Here is a 21,157-nt window from a genome sequence, read left to right on the forward strand (position 1 = left end):
CAATCAAGAGTATAATACAGGACGTGATATATTGCCCCGAGACCAGATCCGGATAACATCTTCCTGTTCTTTAATATTGGGAGAATATTTTCAGGGGCCTATAAAATGCTTGCCGCATACAGTAATTCAGACCGTATATACTGAAGGGGTTTTATAGCTACTAATAGCTTTATGTATAGTATATTCTTTTGTATTAGATGTTGTGCAGTTCACAGCTAGACGTTCAAAGTCATTAACCCTTTCACGCTCACGTGCCAGAGGGACCTACACATTGCACTGCTGTCCCTTTAAGGCAGTGATGAGGAAGGCGTTACATTGCCGAGTAAATGGGACACATGGTGGCAGTTGTAGGATCTGACCTTCGCTGCCTGAGAATAATAACGTGAACTTTGCTGTATCAGATCCGGGGCATGTAAAAGACAGTCTGCTGGGTACCTGCGCACTGTGTGTGATCTCTTCTCTCTCTTTAACAATCATATAAAGCAGGGCGTCAGTCGGCTCCCGTTCACATGGATCGTGTAGACCAGGCCCACCTACAGAAAGAAGAAATTAAATATATGACACTTGTCACCTCTCAGATCACAATACACACAGCTACGTCTCCATGTTCCCCAAGGTCTGTACAGATAGACTCGGTGTCACGGTAGACCAGGCTTACCAACACTTTAATTACCGGGATCATTGATTGAGAAAAGCAGAGAGATAAAATAAATTGCATTTATTCACATAAGGAACGTACACAACTGTGTTACACAAATTACAGGAAAAAGACACACTTACTTTGGAAACTGGGATAACAAAACTAATCTTTCCTAGTTGCAAACACACAGCAAAATAATGGTCACTTATCCTCTGAGAAATTTAGACGATTTACTCGGAGCTGGAACTTCTCAAATGGGACTGAATCTCAGGTGAATCACACAAGATGGAACTTAGATGAGTCTTAGATGGAACTGATGGAACTCTTTACATGATAGAACTGATGGAACTCTTAGATGGAACTGACTTCCCCACTGACTGTACGAACTTTCAAAAACTTCAGAGTTCATCCTTTCAGTCTGCAGCGAATCACTGCGTGGGAACCAAACCCCCCACCTATGGGCATGCTCCGCCAGTACTTCAGGTAACCTGGTCGAAGCATCAATGTATGCTGCGAGCATGTGCCAACTTTGCATTTCAGCCACTTAGCATATCTAGCCAGGCCTACTTACCTGGAGACATAATACCTCCCTGTCGTAAATCAGTGGTGAGATTGGCAGTCTTACCCGAGAGTAAAACTCCTCCCCCAAAGGACGTTTAAAAACGGCTTTTCGTATCTAAATGTACTCATAACTTCAGTTCTATAATACTTCCTGACACGTGAGACGTAATACATTCCGGCACGCATGTCGGTCCCAATGATACTAAACATAACCAGGTCATCCTACAATTAAGGGAAATATTAATATCTGTCTCTTAGGACCTGCTAGACCTCACGTGTCTGTAACCATCATGTGCGACTTGGTCCCACCGATACACCCATGTACTTTTTATCATATTCCGCAGAAGACGTCTCATGATATTCTCATATTTAATAAGGTCACTCAATTTGATCTCTTCTGTAGCCCCATGCCATATCCCACATAGCATCCTGCTTCCTTAATGAATGCCACTCAGTCTAGCGAGGCCAAATGGCTCCTTTCGATGTAAGGATATCGGTGTTTATTTTGCCTTTCCTGCCAACACAACAGATCGCACCTCTGGGACAAATGTCTCTTTCATCTATTAGCCATAAGCCCCCCACTGGGTTTTTGCAAACTAAAGATCCTGTCTAATTTAATGCATAAAGGTTAACCATATCTTAAACACACAGTTGCTTAAACATACTGGTTTCAATAATCTATACTTTTCTACAATTCTGAATTAACATGCACTAAGTCTGTTGGGGTGAGAGAGAGTGAAAACCTTAACTGTTGCTACACTTTAAAACCTAACTTACACAGCTTTATTCTAACATGAATTAAACATTTTCCTTACCCCCCAATAAACTCTCAGCTTTTATCACCTAGGTGGCGTTATTCCCTGAACCCCTAAACTAGGTTCAGTATACCTGGGCATGTACGTGGGTACCTCTGCTATACTAAGGACTCTGTGTATACCTGCAGATGTCTTTTAACCCCTTCATACCCATTTACCTTGTCGGGAAGATGCTACAGCAGGGACTCTGGCGGTGAGTCGTAAGACCGTTTCCAGGGTCTGAGGTTGGCGGAGTAATGCGTTTAGCTGTATCCGAAGGTCTCACTCGATCTCCGGATACAACTTTTGCGGTATCCCCTAACTCCGGAACCCCGCTACATAACAACATTCTGCAAAGACTTTCTCCGCCAAACCCACCCTGAAACTTACAGCCTAGAAATCTCCCGATCCCAGCATCGGCAAAAAATCACATAATTCTTTAATGACGCAAAATCAGTATACAGTTGCAGTAATACACTTTTGACATCTGGGTCCAAGAGCTGGCACTCTAAGACCCTACAGGGTTAACCAAGTGGGCTTGACCTTTATTATAAGCCTGGTTAACCCCTTTCCCGCCACACTCGGATTCTTCATCTGAGAATGAAACAATCATAAAAAGACACCACAAATGCCTGCATTTAGCTGTCAAAAACAACAAATGTTAGGCTTTAAAAAAAACAAAAAACTAATCTACTGTATATCCAGCTTACAGTGTAATTACCAGCGTACCATGCAGTGTATGATCAGGGACTGTGTCTGTATATCCAGCTTACAGTGTAATTACCAGCTTACCATGCAGTGTATGATCAGGGACTGTGTCTGTATATCCATCTTACAGTGTAATTACCAGCTTACCATGCAGTGTATGTATATCCAGCTTACAGTGTAATTACCAGCGTACCATGCAGTGTATGATCAGGGACGGTGTCTGTATATCCAGCTTACATTGTAATTACCAGCTTACCATGCAGTGTATGATCAGGGACTGTGTCTGTATATCCAGCTTCCAGTGTAAATACCAGCGTACCATGCAGTGTATGACCAGGGACTGTGTCTGTATATCCAGCTTCCAGTGTAAATACCAGCGTACCATGCAGTGTATGACCAGGGACTCTGCTGTATATCCACCTTACAGTGTAATTACCAGCGTACCATGCAGTGTATGACCAGGGACTCTGCTGTATATCCACCTTACATTGTAATTACCAGCGTACCATGCAGTGTATGACCAGGGACTCTGCTGTATATCCATCTTACAGTGTAATTACCAGCATACCATGCAGTGTATGATCAGGGACTGTGTCTGTATATCCAGCTTCCAGTGTAAATACCAGCGTACCATGCAGTGTATGACCAGGGACTCTGCTGTATATCCATCTTACAGTGTAATTACCAGCATACCATGCAGTGTGTGACCAGGGACTGTCTGTAATTCCAGCTTACATTGTAATTGCACGAGTACCATGCAGTGTATGATCAGGGAAGGTGTCTGTATATCCAGTTTACATTGTAATTACCAGCGTACCATCCAGTGTATGACCAGGGACTGTCTGTAGATCCAGCTTACATTGTTATTATCAGCGTACCATGCAAGTGTATGACCAGCGACTGTAAATCCGATGTACAGTCACGTGCATGATAGCAGCACCGCAGCGGGGTAAATAATAATCAGGACCCCGGTTATTAGAACCTGTGAAAACCTTCTATATTTAGTGTACCGAGAGTAACGCTGTGTGCCACAAGGCTCACTCTATGAACCATGTTTAGCTTCTTACATTTCCTGCCAATTAGATCCCACAGACCAAAGCTCAATACATTACACAAAGCTCTAGTTGTTCAGGTACGTAAATCTAAACAAAGCCTTACCAGGAAGGAGAATTCCATATGCCAGGCACTCCATAACCCTCCGCAACGCTTCCCCAGCACCCAGGGGCCGATTACAAGTGCCTATTGCTTTTTCACATATGAGTTCCAATGGCTAAGAGAAATGAGAAACAAGAGATGAGTCCTCACAAAGGAGCATGAACACACTCATTCATTCATTCGGAGTACACCGTTTTCTGCTCCAAGTGAGATTTAACTGGAATAGCTTTGGTCTTCAGTAAGTAGACATTTCATTGTCACTTAGGAATCTTACAGAACATTCACTTCTACGCAGGTTAAAAAGGTCAGCATCCAATAGGCTGTGAAAACCGCTAACGCAAATGAGATGGGCAGGTGGTCCGGGGTTCGTGAGTTTCAGTGGTGGGGCATTATACATTAAGGAGACAGAGTATGAGGTTTCGGGAACAGCACCGTTATTACTGCTGTAAGGGTCATTGTATCCTTGTGAAACAGTAGCAGTTCCCTTCCACCTTTAACTTATTCATTTGAAGACCTACTTACCCATCCTTTCAGTGGCGCCCACGTGGGTACTCTGTTGCACAGGTCTCGCAGAATGCGCAGGACAATTACACAAGATTTTAATCCATTGGCTCTCGCCTAGAATAGACAAAATGGTTCCAGTTCTCCTGTTGTGCTCACTCCTCACCTCTATCTAGAGAGGCCGTGGACAGATTCTTTCATTTCATTACAGAGTAGTAAATGATTAGACTCATGCAAAGAAGACTAGAGAATGGCAAATAATACATGTTTAGAAAGGGCAGACTTCAAATGTAACTGAAAAGCTTCATGTAAAAGATTGCTTTTGTAGCCTCATGATAAAGATGCGCCAGCCAGCTCTCAACTGATTATAAACCCATGTGGAAAGCGCTAATGCCTCTTGCCACGTCCCTCTACTGCCGGAGGCCACGTGGGAGAGTAGGTCACCAGTGCTATTGGGCCTACCCCTGTCTGACATTGACGGCTCATTGACCAATAGGTGCTGAGCTGGATGCCAGTTCAGTGCATCGAAAATGGCGAAGGCTTTGTCACTAGGCAAACCTGCTTATTATCAAGCATGGACGACAGGCTCAATCAGGAGGCCGAGTAGGTGGCACTGCCCCGTGGCAAGCGTTACTTTAAGGTCGTCATACTGGTAATAATGGAATATTATGCAATTATATGTGAGGTCGTATAGAAACCAATTGACAAACTCATAAGGCTACAATAACAATAAGGTAAGAACAAATAGCCAACCTGAAACCACTTAGCATGTCGAAGAGACGCCAAGGCGTTCAGGCATTTCTGCCTGTCCAATAAGTCCGGAGGATCTTTCATCGCAATATTTTCTACTGATAAGATGGGATAAACAAAAAAACAAAACAAAAAAAAAAAGACAGATACAATTTGACCAAGGGGATTCTGTCACAGGAACGATAGAGAACGGCAGCGTCTGAACAAGCTAATAAGACTCCCAGAGAAATTGAATGGTTCACAAAGTGCACTGTGGTTATTTTATCCATAGGCCATTCAAGTAGTAATGTGCAACACAAAGCAAAGGAGGCATTCACTTCAAGTTTACAAATCGATAACGACTATGCACCATCTGGGGTCTTATTAAAAATGCACAACATATTTCAGGACATAAAAATAGGCACGTAGCACTTCTCAGTCCGCCCCGCGGTATGATCGCAATGTGACAGGTGGGGACGCATGGCAAGGAATCGAAATCCGATCTAGAAATCGGACATTAAAAATAAACAGGAGCTTGTCTAGCACAAGTAAAGCGCAGGAACGGTTTAAATGTTTGCACTCAAATGTAAATATGGCACGGTGCTGAAAAAATGTGAGGCAGGCTCGGGTGAGAGCACGGCATCACCGCATTCGTCGTCTTTTCCATCCCCATAAGCTATGTGCAAATGAAAGCCATAAATCTAAATGGGAAAGATTGCTGGCTTAAGATTAACCTATTTTCTACCCTGATGTTTTCGGCACTTCCAGATATGTGACCTGTCAGCATACGAGTTGCCATCGCGGCTTTAGGAAAAAAGTAATCAAATGAAACATTAACCCTATTTGTGTTATTAGGGTGCGGGCGGCTGCTTCTGTAAGCTGCAAAAATAAACCCAACAGATATTTCATTTTTTAGGGTACAATTCGAGATAATATTAAATTCGACAGCCACAACAGGACCTGCAGCAAGTTCTGATCTTATTAAATGGGAAACAGGACCTGCCGGAGCCGCTCCTAGGTCTGTTCTTATTAAACAGGACCTGCCGGAGCCACGCCCAGTTCTGTTCTTATTAATGAGGAACAGGACGTGCCGGAGTCGCTCCTAGTTCTGTTCTTATTAATGGGAGACAGGACCTGCTGGAGCCGCTCCAAGTTCTGTTCTTATTAATGGCAAACAGGACCTGCCGGAGCCGCTCCTCGTTCTGTTCTTATTAATGGCAAACAAACAGATTTCTTTAAGCATGTCAGCAGATAATATGAAACATTACGTGATACATTACATGGAGATGCTAATAATGATGTGATAAGCCCACAGCGTTCGCTCCAGTGAATAAGTGTTTGGGGTTTGCACCAGCTAGCACGCATTATAGGTTTTATGTCAGCCTGTGACTTCCAGCTCATGCGGATAGAGACACCTCTGTTATAAGACTGCAAACTGAGAACGGACTGTTACTTCTATCACCCTATCATCAAATACTAAGGCTCCCCACTGTTTATCCAGACTCGCTTTGCAAAGGTCTGAGAGTTTTACACGGACTGTCCCAGGTGACATTGTTTGAGTAGCCCTGATAGCGCTTCACATACATTTCTGGGTTATATAAGCCTGTCCTGGTTAAGCCTTGCAGAAGTTTGATAGATTTAGAAAATCTCTCTCTGTTGGTGTTGAGTGAAGGTTAGGTGCCGCCTAAATACACAGCTGGGACATCAACTGAAATCCCACACTGGCCAAGCCTTAGAAAAAACTAAACCTGAGAGGCGGGTGCTTACCAAAGCCCATCCACATCTGATAAGGCAGCTTTACAGAATATATGTGGACTTAAAAGAGGTTTATGATTGAATTAAATTATCCTAGATTGTATTTACAATTGCTTATCTGCTAGGAATGCCTGACTGTTTCATCTTCAGAGTCTTGCTTCGTAACATTTGTGAATTCTTCCTCATTAACGAAGCTCACAGTTTGATGGCTGAAACATCAAATCAAAGTCTGCCTCCTCAGCACCATCAAATGCGCACATTTTATACAATAATATTTCCCGGTTAAAAAGGGCCCGGATACTGCAGCCGCATTGCGTTTGGTGTAATGCTTACAGTGGCTTTTGTTGTATTTAAATTCCTGTCCCACATACAGACTGTCAGAAGTGCTACACACGTATTTTCAGACCTGACGAACTTCACAGCAGAGGTTTGCATTGCATTATTTCTCACTAACAAGTTCAGGATGTCACAGCGCTCGGATTAGATCGTGTTTGCATCCCTAAGTGAAAGTTGCAGCGGCTTAAAGGTGAAGTCCCACGCAGGAATATATACGCCAATACGTGCAAAATGGTTTATGGCCTTAAAACTGTGTCTTTGTACAGCTCAAAAAACACAGAATACACAAAGCGTGATGCATCGTAGAGCACTATGGGTATGTGAGGGATATAACATACATTGCAAAACTGCAGTGATCAGGACCGCCTGAAAAGGCCCAATAAAAACAGGAAAAAAAATCCCATATTTAAAAACAAAATAAGAAAAGAAATGGCTTTTACTAAGGAACTTTACAGTTATGGGATTATTATGAAAGGGAAAATAAAGCAAAGTTATGCATACAAATAGATGGGACTGCACCTTCAAATACTACAGAGCTGCCCAGGGTGCAAAGCCAACTGGTTTGTGTTCCTCTGCACATTATTATTCATTCTAGGATAATATTTAAGCTACTGTTCAATGCAAACATCTGCTCCAAGCTCACATATATATTTCAGATAAGTACAGTAAATGAGTGATTATGAAGAGTTTTAGTAAGAGTCTGAATGGCTGCAAAATTGTGCGGACTTCCGAAACCTCCACCAGTTTGGCACATTTTGGCAATAGAGCTGTCTAAAGATCGTCACATCTGTGGTACACGTTGGGATCACTGGCATGTCCGTGCTACACGTTGGGATCACTGGCATGTCCGTGCTACACGTTGGGATCACCGGCATGTCCGTGCTACACGTTGGGATCACCGGCATGTCCGTGCTACACGTTGGGATCACCGGCATGTCCGTGCTACACGTTGGGATCACCGGCATGTCCGTGCTACACGTTGGGATCACTGGCATGTCCGTGCTACACGTTGGGATCACTGGCATGTCCGTGCTACACGTTGGGATCACTGGCATGTCCGTGCTACACGTTGGGATCACCGGCATGTCTGTGCTACACGTTGGGATCACTGGCATGTCTGTGCTACACGTTGGGATCACCGGCATGTCTGTGCTACACGTTGGGATCACTGGCATGTCCGTGCTACACGTTGGGATCACTGGCATGTCCGTGCTACACGTTGGGATCACTGGCATGTCCGTGCTACACGTTGGGATCACTGGCATGTCTGTGCTACACGTTGGGATCACTGGCATGTCTGTGGTACACGTTGGGATCACTGGCAAGTCTGTGCTACACGTTGGGATCACTGGCAAGTCTGTGCTACACGTTGGGATCACTGGCATGTCCGTGCTACACGTTGGGATCACTGGCATGTCCGTGCTACACGTTGGGATCACCGGCATGTCCGTGCTACACGTTGGGATCACTGGCATGTCCGTGCTACACGTTGGGATCACCGGCATGTCCGTGCTACACGTTGGGATCACCGGCATGTCCGTGCTACACGTTGGGATCACCGGCATGTCCGTGCTACACGTTGGGATCACCGGCATGTCCGTGCTACACGTTGGGATCACTGGCATGTCCGTGCTACACGTTGGGAACACTGGCATGTCCGTGCTACACGTTGGGAACACTGGCATGTCTGTGCTACACGTTGGGATCACTGGCATGTCCGTGCTACACGTTGGGATCACTGGCATATCCGTGCTACACGTTGGGATCACTGGCATGTCCGTGCTACACGTTGGGATCACTGGCATGTCCGTGCTACACGTTGGGAACACTGGCATGTCTGTGCTACACGTTGGGATCACTGGCATGTCCGTGCTACACGTTGGGATCACTGGCATGTCCGTGCTGCACGTTGGGATCACTGGCATGTCTGTGCTACACGTTGGGATCACTGGCAAGTCTGTGCTACACGTTGGGATCACTGGCATGTCCGTGCTACACGTTGGGATCACTGGCATGTCTGTGCTGCACGTTGGGATCACTGGCATGTCTGTGCTACACGTTGGGATCACTGGCATGTCTGTGCTACACGTTGGGATCACACTGGACTGGATCCGGCAGACCGGGTTAGAACAGCAGTGTTACCTTCTTGGCAGTGAGTAGGACTACGTACCCTATGAAATCCCTCTTCACTTCCAGCACTCACCGCCTCAGGCCACTAACTTACTGCATCATCACTATACAATACAACAGCTAGTTTTCCTTCTTAGATGTGTGTGGAAGGGCAGGCATAGCTCACATACCAGTTATGAAGCCGCACTTACTTTAGGTATGATAAGCACATACCACTGCTGCTTTAAAGGCAGAACACCCCTTTTAAAATCAGAATAAACATATATTTATGTAAAAGAACCATGACTAGATAAAATGGGGAGTTTGGACTTGTGATATCCTCAAACACTGACTCAGAGAGGCTGCAGTGCCGGAAGATTCCCTGCTAATAGCTCAGAATGAGCACAAGCCTCTCTCCTCCTCTTCACCTGGTTATCTACACAGGGCACCGAGGGGACACGTTTGTGCTGCTACACCAGCAGAACCAAAAGAGCCTTGTGAAGAAGCTCGATGCACGGCAGCCTCCTGAATTATTCCCCCGTGACAATAAGAGATCTCCAGCCAGATTTAAGAGTATTTTGTAAGAGAATAAAAGGCAGCAGCAGGCTCTGCCTCTCAGTGTCCTGTCACTAGGAAGCTCACGGAGTTCACACTTGTCTAGTTAGTGGACGGAGTCCCTTTGCCCATAGCTCGGACACATTGCACCGTTTTGCAGCCAGTCAGCACCTGTGTGCAGGATTCTATTAGAAGTACAGATGAAGGGATCAGAGGGTGAGAGCAGGGAGAGAACAGGCTTGCATCAGACTGTCTTATACATTAACATCATTAGAATGGTGTGTCTTCATGCTCTGTCTCCCGGAAGCTGGGCGGATCCTCATCCAAACGTGGAGGTTTAAATTTAGGTTGTCAGCTCCTGTGTTCAGGGACCAGTTGCACATCAGTTACGTCTTTACTTGTTTCTCACATTATTTGTTCCCAACCCTGGATTTCATTTCCCACCGGTTGCACGGCACAATATACTGGCACCTTACAAACAAATGTGCTAATGTATATGATTTAAGCATTATGCTCTTTATTACTAAATCTCTAAAACACACAATTGGTACTGGAGTACAGAGGTGAGTAATGGCCTGCTTGTCACATTATTATATATGCATTACTCAGTGACACACAGTCACAAGCAGTTTCCCTGACTACTCCCTAATAACATTTCATCCTGTGTGTAGACACTGCATTAATGTTTTCTTCATGGTCCATAATCATTATTTAATTTCAGGGCTATGGGACATGTTCCCAATGATGAATATTTTCTGAGTGAGGAAGAGCAGATTGTGAAAGAGTTGGTGTATAGTACATGGCTTTGTCCTGGTTAGATGCTGGCTACAGTGTGAGCACATGTATGGCTTCCTGTCGCTATGCGTGTCTGGCAATATCTGCACATACACCACAAAATAACATGCATAGGAAGGTCCCGTCACATGACAGAGGAAACACCAGCTGAATGAGAACACGTCAGCGCATGAAGACACAAGCATCATTCTTACTGCATGGATATACACACAGGACATGTTCACAGCAGCTACGCGGCTTCGTTTGGTTAGGATATAGATTAGCGTAGTCAAACCATACCTCGGGAAATATTGGTCAGTTTTACCAAAATGCTCCGATATTCTAATGAATATAGATGCACCATTTACGTAGAAAAAGAATATGGGGAATGCAGATACAACACTTGGATACCTCTGAAAAGCAAAGTGGGAACCCTGCAACCCTTTCAATATAAAAGAAAGAGGTGCCGACTGATGAATGTTACTGATGTAATTCTGAGGTTTCATGGTTACAAATGTTACAATGTAATACAAGCAATAAGCAGCCTCATTATTCTATGTTTCTGGGCAGCAATACTGTTATGAACAGTAGCAGCAACATCTTGGGGGTTTTGCCATGTAGGGTCGAAGCAGCAGTTCCCTTATCTAAACCGATGGGAACGTGGTTCTCCAGAGCTGGACACATTACTTTCCTATCGTTCCCCGATACACTTGCTGATGAAGTTACCTGAGGAATCACTTCCTGGTTTCTACACAGGGTTAAATGGCCGTCCTATCGGACAGCATTACTGGGTTGGTTTGAACTGGGCCCATTTGGTTTCCGCTGCTGGTAACTTCCCCAGTCAGTATCTGGAGAACCAGGGGTTCCCGGAGCTGCAATTAAAGGGGTTCAGCTTTGATTGTACAGCATGGGTACCAGGTGCTCTAACACAAATAGAGAGGATTGTTCATTCATTTGCTGCAACACCTCAGGGTTATAGGAGCGAGATAACCCTCATAACTACATTTCTGTAATGTTTATAAGCATTTTATATACACTGTGTTAATATGGAAACCAGGAAAATGTGAGACCCTAATTCAATCTTCTCTCAATATATTCACTGCTGCTCATTTATGTATGACTGTATTGTATCAGCATTCCCCTGCTATTATACATTGCATTTTACACATTGTCTGTATTGTTATACAGCAAGGCGCAATGTCTGGGACTATATCAAAATAAATTCTGGTCACGGGCCCATCTCTGAGCAACAATACATTGAAAGCAAACTATTGTTTACAGTCTTCCAACTCCAGTAACTGACCAACATTTGACACTGTATAAGCCGATGTTTGTGGGAAGGACAGAGTGTACAGAGAGAGAGAGAGAGAGAGAGAGAGAGAGAGAGAGAGAGAGAGAGAGAGTACAGAGAGAGAGTACAGTGGAGATGGGAGAAGCGACAGGGAGTCCCATCTTGCCCAGGGGGCCTGGCTGCCTCAGTTGACATGACAGAGTGTAGCCTGTTGGTCAAAGGTCTGACAATGGTCCAGTGTGGCTTGGCAAGTTTGTAGGGACAGGCTTGGGAAGCTGAAGCAAATATTACAGACCATAAAATGAGGGAAAAAATAAATTCAAATAAAGGAAATCATGGCCACATTAGTACCGTATTACATACGACTTACCCAACCTCACAGCTGCGAGAAACAAAGTTAGTTATCACAAGGTTTCGTTTTATTTGCACCGTCAGTCCACGTATTAATTAAATACCACATGGGCAGAGTGCACGTTACAAGTCCTTTTTTTGGCAATTTCTAATGTGACATTTTGCCGTTTTTATAGAAACGGGAAACAGCACTGAGGTTGTGTAACATAATCTGTACAACAGCACAAGAGAATGGGATACTTTGAAAATGAACAAATACATTAGAACATGAACCCCCCCCTCTCTCTCCAAATTATGCAGCCCATTCATTATTTAAATGTACACTTGTATACCAATGAAACAGATGGGAAACTGCAGGCTCTGCTCCTAAAATGAGATATGACATCATTTCGTAATTACAATAAATATAAAAAAGGGTTTGTGGGCAGTGACAAAAAGCCTGAAATTCACAATCACAGAGGGGGAAAAAACCAAGTACCTCCACCCAACCTGTCCTCTTCATCTCTGAATAATGGGGACGTGAGAATAACTTTCAACGTTAACTTGGGTTCCTTTGAATTCTGGATAACGAGAGACGCCTCTTCCAAACATTGTTCCACTTGGTACGTTTCTTCTGTGAGTTTCTGAAATTCAGAGGAAAGATTGAAGCGGTCAGAATGAGTCTCGTTCTGAGAAGCTTGTGAGCACATTCTCCTCAGCAGAACTGGAACACCGCGCCTCATCGGTTACAGGTCCGACTCTGCACAATCAGGGAGAAAACACAAGGCTACATCAAAAGAACGACTTAAACAGCCACATTAAGCCTCTGGGTGCCAGCGAGACCTGCAGCACATTGCAGAGATGTTTTATTTATGGTGGAAATGTCTGAAACATCAGCCAAATGAAGAAGATCACATTAGCATTGGCTCAGCAGCATGTGCAGACGCTCCGGACACTGGGCAGTACAGCCCGGGCCAGGCTTCTTACTAACTCATGGAAACCGGACACGTGGGATCTAGAGAAAACTAAGCAATGACAAACTGGCATTTGTAGCATCAATTTACACCGAGTATATATTTAAAGAAAAGCAGGTGAATTAGGAAAAACCCAGTGGTTCTATGGGCCAGTCACATAGAATGATACAGATTCGGGCAAGACTGGACATCCACATTACAGGTAGAAGCCTTTCCTGCACTATTTGTTACTGAGCACCAAATATACCACATTTTAGATTATATGGAAGCGACATACAGAATTTCAGAATACATAATGCTGTATAATGAGATTATAAAGGTGTTACAGGTTAAATCTTTATGGAAAGGCAAGAAACAAAAGCCAAACCCAGCACTGAAGGTTACAAAAAGAAATGAGAAAAACCATGATAAGTGATGATGAAAGATATATAATAAACCGACAGTTTCAGACAGCAGAAATAAAGGGGAGAGGAAATAGCAATCACAGACATTCCTGATGCAGTGAAAATCACTTAAACTAAAGACATTTTGGGCGAACGTTAACAAAAGGTAAGCTTAAAGCCTTAAACTAGAGAGTTGGAGTAAAGTGACACAGCTCTGGGAGGACTTTTACAGGACAGAAACACACAGAGGTGCGGATATCACAGCGGGGGAGGGACTGGCCCGGGACAGACACACACAGAGGTGCGGATATCACAGCGGGGGAGGGACTGGCCCGGGACAGACACACACAGAGGTGCGGATATACAGAGGTGCGGATATCACAGCGGGGGAGGGACTGGCCCGGGACAGACAGACACAGAGGTGCGGATATCACAGCGGGGGAGGGACTGGCCCAGGACAGACAGGCACAGAGGTGCGGATATCACAGCGGGGGAGGAACTGGCCCAGGACAGACAGGCACAGAGGTGCGGATATCACAGCGGGGGAGGAACTGGCCCAGGACAGACACGCACAGAGGTGCGGATATCACAGCTGGGGAGGGACTGGCCCGGGACAGACACACACAGAGGTGCGGATATCACAGCGGGGGAGGAACTGGCCCAGGACAGACACGCACAGAGGTGCGGATATCACAGCTGGGGAGGGACTGGCCCGGGACAGACACACACAGAGGTGCGGATATCACAGCGGGGGAGGGACTGGCCCGGGACAGATAGGCCCAGAGGTGCGGATATCACAGCGGGGGAGGGACTGGCCCGGGACAGACAGGCACAGACGTGCGGATATCACAGCGGGGGAGGGAATGGCCCGGGACAGACACGCACAGAGGTGCGAATATCACAGCGGGGGAGGGACTGGCCCGGGACAGATAGGCACAGAGGTGCGGATATCACAGCGGGGGAGGGACTGGCCCAGGACAGACAGGCACAGAGGTGCGGGTATCACAGCGGGGGAGGGACTGGCCTGGGACAGACAGGCACAGAGGTGCGGATATCACAGCGGGGGAGGGACTGGCCCGGGAAAGACACGCACAGAGGTGCGGATATCACAGCGGGGGAGGGACTGGCCCGGGACAGATAGGCACAGAGGTGCGGATATCACAGTGGGGGAAGTACTGGCCCGGGACAGATAGGCACAGAGGTGCGGATATCACAGCGGGGCAGGGACTGGCCCGCGACAGACACACACAGAGGTGCGGATATCACAGCGCGGGAGGGACTGGCGCGGGACAGACAGGCACAGAGGTGCGGATATCACAGCGGGGGAGGGACTGGCCCAGGACAGACACACACAGAGGTGCGGATCACACAGCGGGGGAGGGACTGGCCCGGGACAGACACACACAGAGGTGCGGATATCACAGCGGGGGAGGGACTGGCCCGGGACAGACACACACAGAGGTGCGGATCACACAGCGGGAGAGGGACTGGCCCGGGACAGACACACACAGAGGTGCGGATATCACAGCGGGGGAGGGACTGGCCCGGGACAGACACACACAGAGGTGCGGATCACAAAGCGGGGGAGGGACTGGCCCGGGACAGACAGGCACAGAGGTGCATATATCACAGCGGGGGAGGGACTGGCCCGGGACAGATAGGCACAGAGGTGCGGATATCACAGCGGGGGAGGGATTGGCCCAGGACAGACAGGCACAGAGGTGCGGATCACACAGCGGGGGAGGGACTGGCCCGGGACAGACACACACAGAGGTGCGGATATCACAGCGGGGGAGGGACTGGCCCGGGAAAGACACGCACAGAGGTGCGGATATCACAGCGGGGGAGGGACTGGCCCAGGACAGACAGGCACAGAGGTGCGGATATCACAGCGGGGGAGGAACTGGCCCGGGACAGACAGGCACAGAGGTGCGGATATCACAGCGCGGGAGGGACTGGCCCGGGACAGACACACACAGAGGTGCGGATCACACAGCGGGGGAGGGACTGGCCCAGGACAGAAAGGCACAGAGGTGCGGATCACACAGCGGGGGAGGGACTGGCCCGGGACAGACAGGCACAGAGGTGCGGATATCACAGCGGGGGAGGGACTGGCCCAGGACAGACACACACAGAGGTGCGGATCACACAGCGGGGGAGGGACTGGCCCGGGACAGACACACACAGAGGTGCGGATATCACAGCGGGGGAGGGACTGGCCCGGGACAGACACACACAGAGGTGCGGATCACACAGCGGGGGAGGGACTGGCCCGGGACAGATAGGCACAGAGGTGCGGATATCACAGCGGGGGAGGGACTGGCCCAGGACAGACAGCCACAGAGGTGCGGATATCACAGCGGGGGAGGGACTGGCCCGGGACAGACAGGCACAGAAGTGCGATATCACAGCGGGGGAGGGACTGGCCCGGGACAGACAGGCACAGAGGTGCGGATATCACAGCGGGGAAGGGACTGGCCCGGGACAGACAGGCACAGAGGTGCGGATATCACAGCGGGGGAGGGACTGGCCCGGGACAGACAGGCACAGAGGTGCGGATATCACAGCGGGGGAGGGACTGGCCCAGGACAGACACACCCAGACGTGCGGATATCACAGCGGGGGAGGGACTGGCCCAGGACAGATAGGCACAGAGGTGCGGATCACACAGCGGGGGAGGGACTGGCCCAGGACAGACAGGCACAGAGGTGCGGATATCACAGCGGGGGAGGGACTGGCCCGGGACAGACACACACAGAGGTGCGGATCACACAGCGGGGGAGGGACTGGTGAGGAAGCTGTGAGTTCCTTTTATAATCACAGCCTTAACAAATGAAGCCATCAGACCGGGCAGGCCGGTTATTGCAGCTGCAGCCTCCATTTGTCAGCTTGTCGCCATCTCTCATATTTCATGTCGCAGTGTTTGTACAAATGACCCTGCGCCTTCACTGCACGTTCCACGGGAATTACATTAAAACATCGTTTGGGGGACTCCACCATTATTGGTATACTTCTAAAAACTGGAATCCATACGTCAGAACATCCCCTTTGTTTCTTCTTCCCATCCTACACCTCTTCCTAACTCTCCTCCTGCCTTCCTTGACTCTTTTTCCACTGTCTCAGAGGAGGATGTGTCGCTGTTGATCGCCACTTCTCCCTCTACCACTTGCCCTCTTGACCCCATTCCCTCCCATCTCCTAAAACCTCTTGCTCCTACTATAATCCCTACGCTCACACACATTTTTAACTCCTCACTCTGCTCTGGAACCTTTCCATCCTCCTTCAAACATGCAACAGTCATACCATTACTCAAAAACAGCAAGCTTGACCCTACCTGTCTTTCTAACTATCGACCTGTCTCCCTCCTGCCTTTTGCCTCTAAACTCCTTGAACGTCTTGTATTCTCTCGCTTGCTCCATTTTCTCAACACCTATTCTCTCCTAGACCCTCTACAATCTGACTTCCGCACTGCGCACTCCACGGAAACAGCCCTCACTAAAATAACTGATGACCTCCATGCTGCCAAAGACAGAGGTCATTACACTCTGCTCATATTACTCGACCTCTCTGCAGCATTTGACACCGTGGACCACCCTCTTCTCCTTCACATTCTCCATACTCTTGGTATTCAGAACAAAGCTCTATCCTGGATCTCATCCTACCTCTCCCATCGTACTTTCAGTGTCTCTTCTGCTAACACCTCCTCCTCCTCTATTGATCTCTCTGTGGGGGTACCCCAGGGCTCTGTCCTGGGACCTCTTCTCTTTTCTCTATACACACTCTCTCTAGGTGACCTAATAACATCTTTTGGGTTCAAATTTCACCTCTATGCTGACGACACACAAATATACTTTTCAACACCTGACCTTACACCTGCTATACAGACCAAAGTTTCTGAATGTCTCTCTGCTATATCATCCTGGATGGCCCTCCGTCGCCTTAAACTCAACATGGCTAAAACAGAGCGCCTCATACTTCCTCCCAAACCTGGCCCTACTACCTCCTTCCACATTACTGTTGGAACTACGATCATCCACCCAGTAGCCCAAGCACACTGCCTAGGGGTCACACTCGACTCCTCTCTCACATTCGCCCCTCACATTCAAAACATTTCTAAAACTTGTCGCTTTTTCCTCCGCAATATAACAAAGATACGCCCTTTCCTCTGTTGCTCGACTGCTAAAACTCTGACTCAGGCCCTCATTCTCTCCCGTCTTGATTACTGTAACCTCCTGCTGTCCGGCCTTCCTGCCTCTCACCTGTCTCCCCTACAATCTATCCTAAATGCTGCTGCCAGAATCACTCTACTCTTTCCTAGATCTGTCTCAGCATCTCCCCTCCTGAAATCCCTCTCCTGGCTTCCAATCAAATCCCGCATTTCACGCTCCATTCTTCTCCTCACTTTTAAAGCTTTACACTCTTCTGCCCCTCCTTACATCTCAGCCCTAATTTCTCGCTATGCACCACCCCGACTCTTGCGTTCTGGTCAAGGATGTCTTCTTTCTACCCCCTTTTTATCTAAAGCCCTCTCCCGCCTTAAACCTTTTTCACTGACTGCCCCACACCTCTGGAATGCCCTTCCCCTCAGTACCCGACTAGCACCCTCTCTATCCACCTTTAAGACCCACCTTAAGACACACTTGCTTAAAGAAGCATACGAATAGCACTGTGAACATTCTGAACACATGATCCATAAAGCTTGGCCCCCTGCAGACGCATTTACCAGAACTCCCTCCTCCTGTCTCTGTACGTTCTCCCTACCTACCAATTAGATTGTAAGCTCCTCGGGGCAGGGACTCCTCTTCCTTAATGTTATGTTTGTCTAAAGCACTTATTCCCATGACCTGTTATTTATATTATCTGTTATTTATATGATTACCACATGTATTACTACTGTGAAGCGCTATGTACATTAATGGCGCTATATAAATAAAGACATACAATACAATACAAAACTGATAAAGTCAGCCCTGATCTTTGCCTTTTTAGCATCGCTGTTGTTGCACGAGCCCCTGACAAACCTCTGGGATGGGCTCTAGGTTTTGAAAGAAACATTTAAAAATGCCAGAGAGTGTGTTACATTGTCAAGTTCCTTTACTTTACTGTAACTCCCGTGTATACGTGGCTGGGTGCATTTCATTCCCCAGAATTAAAAACTCAGTCAGAGGTGTCATCATGTGCAAACGCTTGAGAACTGCTGTGTGAAGCGATTGACAACGTGCTGCCAGCCCCTCTGGTAGGGAAGAGGTTAATGATGAAGCTGTATCTCACCTGGATTTGAAGTGGAAGGTTGTCTCTGACTGTGACCAGCAAGCTCTCTGTTGGCTTCTCCTTACACAAGAGAACCAGCTCCAGCTCCATGTCCTCTTTAATGAGAAGCCCTTTGGAAACCAGCCCGATTCTCATGACACCGCACAGCACCCGGCCACTTTCATCCCTGAAAAACAACGCGTGCGATTACAGGGCGCTCAGGCTTACTAAGCAGCCATCCTCTTCTAGATTTCCTGCACAACGTGAGTGCAGTGTGTCACTCTCATGCAAAGCCTACCGTACCATGGGCCCAAACATGCCTCCCGACTAACAAATCTTGTGTGAGCGTGATGGATTAAACACACAAATACAGTTTATTTCCCTTAATTGCTTCTGCTTCCTCTGGACATAAGGCTTATCCTAAATATGATAGGAAGCCGCGGGTCAAATAAGGTCGGAGGTCTTACCGCAGATAAGAGGATGGGCGGCCCAGGCAGCCAAAGTGGCTCTTATCTGCAGCCACGTTCTGTTTGTTGAATTGCAAAGGAGACGCCGGTTGGGTGGTCCCAGAGACCCCCTTTGTTTGTAATGTTCCAGTTCCCTCTTTCACGGTCACACGGCTGGGGAGCAGTTTGAAGTTTCTCTCCTCGGCATCTGCTTTCCTGATTATATGTTTGGACCGCGAGTGGGATCTTACACACGACCAATGACTGTTTTTGACTGCAGGGCTCGCCTCCCCATGTAATTAAGATCCAATTACGGATAAATGAAAAAGTGGTGGGGTGCTATTAGACATTTAGGCGATGCACAGTGATACACACAGGTCTTTAGCAGACATACACAGCACACTGAACCGGCTGCTGGTGGAAAGGTTTACGGGTTAAAAACACATGGTCTAAATATTTATGATCATGGAAAATATGCCCGTTTAGTACTCATAAGTTAATTAAAAAACCCTGTTGGAAAAATAGTATACAATCCGACACAGAGGAGGTATAAAATCACACCCCAGTGTAAAATATATTAGTGAGATAAACATTAAATTTGGGAATGTGTGAGCTCAAAATAACATACATACATATATATATATATATTCATGTAGAGGTATCAGTACCGTGTTAGCCGAGCTTCAATAATCAAAAAATATTTATATCATCTATTTATTTTTTGATATATATATATATATATATATATATATATATATAGGTGTATGCGAGTTAGAACACCAAATATGATAGGCTACGATGAGTGCCATTTACAGTGAGAAGCAAGAAATCTGCATGAGAATTTCCCTTAATGAGTTGCAGCGAATTTACAGGAAATCTACCGAGGCTTCCACTAATGAACTCCAACAATGAAGGGAAAAACCTCTGTAGTCATCTCTGCCCTCGATACTTAATATGTTGCCTCTTTCAAATGCTCCATGAGGATCAATACAGAACTCCTGGGGGTATCGTTAAAACCAGGGGGATGTAGCTCTTCTGCTAGCGTCTACTTGGACAAAATATTGAGAAATAGGATGCAGGATGGTAAGCGCCATCTGTGAAGCTATTATTTACATCATGTAGAGAGATTGCAGTGGGTTACAGAATCCCACTGGGAAGATCATTCTACCTGAGCGATGAATAATTGGCTACTCACGCAGGTAAATAGTGCTTAGCCTGCAGGAAGTAGTACGTGAGGAGGTCTCCAAGTACAGTAACAGAAGAGACACTCTTGCGGTGTTAGCCGTGTCCCTTTCACTCAGCCACGCGCATTTGGTATTTTGCAACCAGGCATATTAAATATCTATTTAGTAATGCAAAATAAATCTGAAAGTTACAACCTGACTACCACAAGAACCTAGAGGTAATCCGGTTTTTGTGTACGCGCACACAAATCTAAATCGTGTATTTGCCGCCTTTCGCGGGCAAGCTAAGTATAGAGTAAAGCGCAAAGCAATGCGGTGCTGGCACCTGTGGAATCCTTAGAGAAACCTCCGAAGGCAAATCTGTCCGCATAAAGCACCCACGTTGTTGAGTAACGTGGAGCTGTGACGGCTCTCGTGTGATCAGATGAAGAAAGTCCAATATTTTCTTCAGAACAGCAATCTCCAAAGCTCTTATTAAACCCAGCTTCTGGACCTCTGCGGGACAGAAAAATCCCAACTAACCATTGTATCACATTGCGTATCATAACGTTGGAAATACCTCCACTCCAGTCTCATGCTCTCTGCATGCTTCAAACAGAAGTTGGATGGGGTATCACAACTTGACAAAGCGCACTAGGTGCGTGAAACGCGTAGGAAGGAGATTATGGACTCTAATGGTACA

The 21,157-nt window shown here is 46.9% G+C and overlaps 1 protein-coding gene across 6 annotated transcripts in view; it reads right to left on the bottom strand.

Annotated features, from left to right (window-relative positions):
- Positions 1-21,157, bottom strand: part of STRBP (spermatid perinuclear RNA binding protein) — a 128,535-nt gene that overhangs the window by 36,592 nt on the left and 70,786 nt on the right. For 5 of the 6 annotated variants that reach the window (XM_075579359.1, XM_075579361.1, XM_075579355.1 and 2 more), the window contains 6 exons: positions 18,867-19,032; positions 12,738-12,882; positions 5,113-5,207; positions 4,381-4,476; positions 3,862-3,973; positions 436-533 (listed from right to left, as the gene is read on the bottom strand). In XM_075579359.1, coding sequence (XP_075435474.1) covers positions 436-533; positions 3,862-3,973; positions 4,381-4,476; positions 5,113-5,207; positions 12,738-12,882; positions 18,867-19,032 — 712 coding nt within the window. The remainder of the gene's footprint in view (positions 1-435; positions 534-3,861; positions 3,974-4,380; positions 4,477-5,112; positions 5,208-12,737; positions 12,883-18,866; positions 19,033-21,157) is intronic. The other variant, XM_075579360.1, reaches the window with a different exon arrangement.

This window comes from Ascaphus truei, chromosome 21 (assembly GCF_040206685.1).
Source record: "Ascaphus truei isolate aAscTru1 chromosome 21, aAscTru1.hap1, whole genome shotgun sequence".
Classification (NCBI taxonomy): Eukaryota; Metazoa; Chordata; class Amphibia; order Anura; family Ascaphidae; genus Ascaphus; species Ascaphus truei.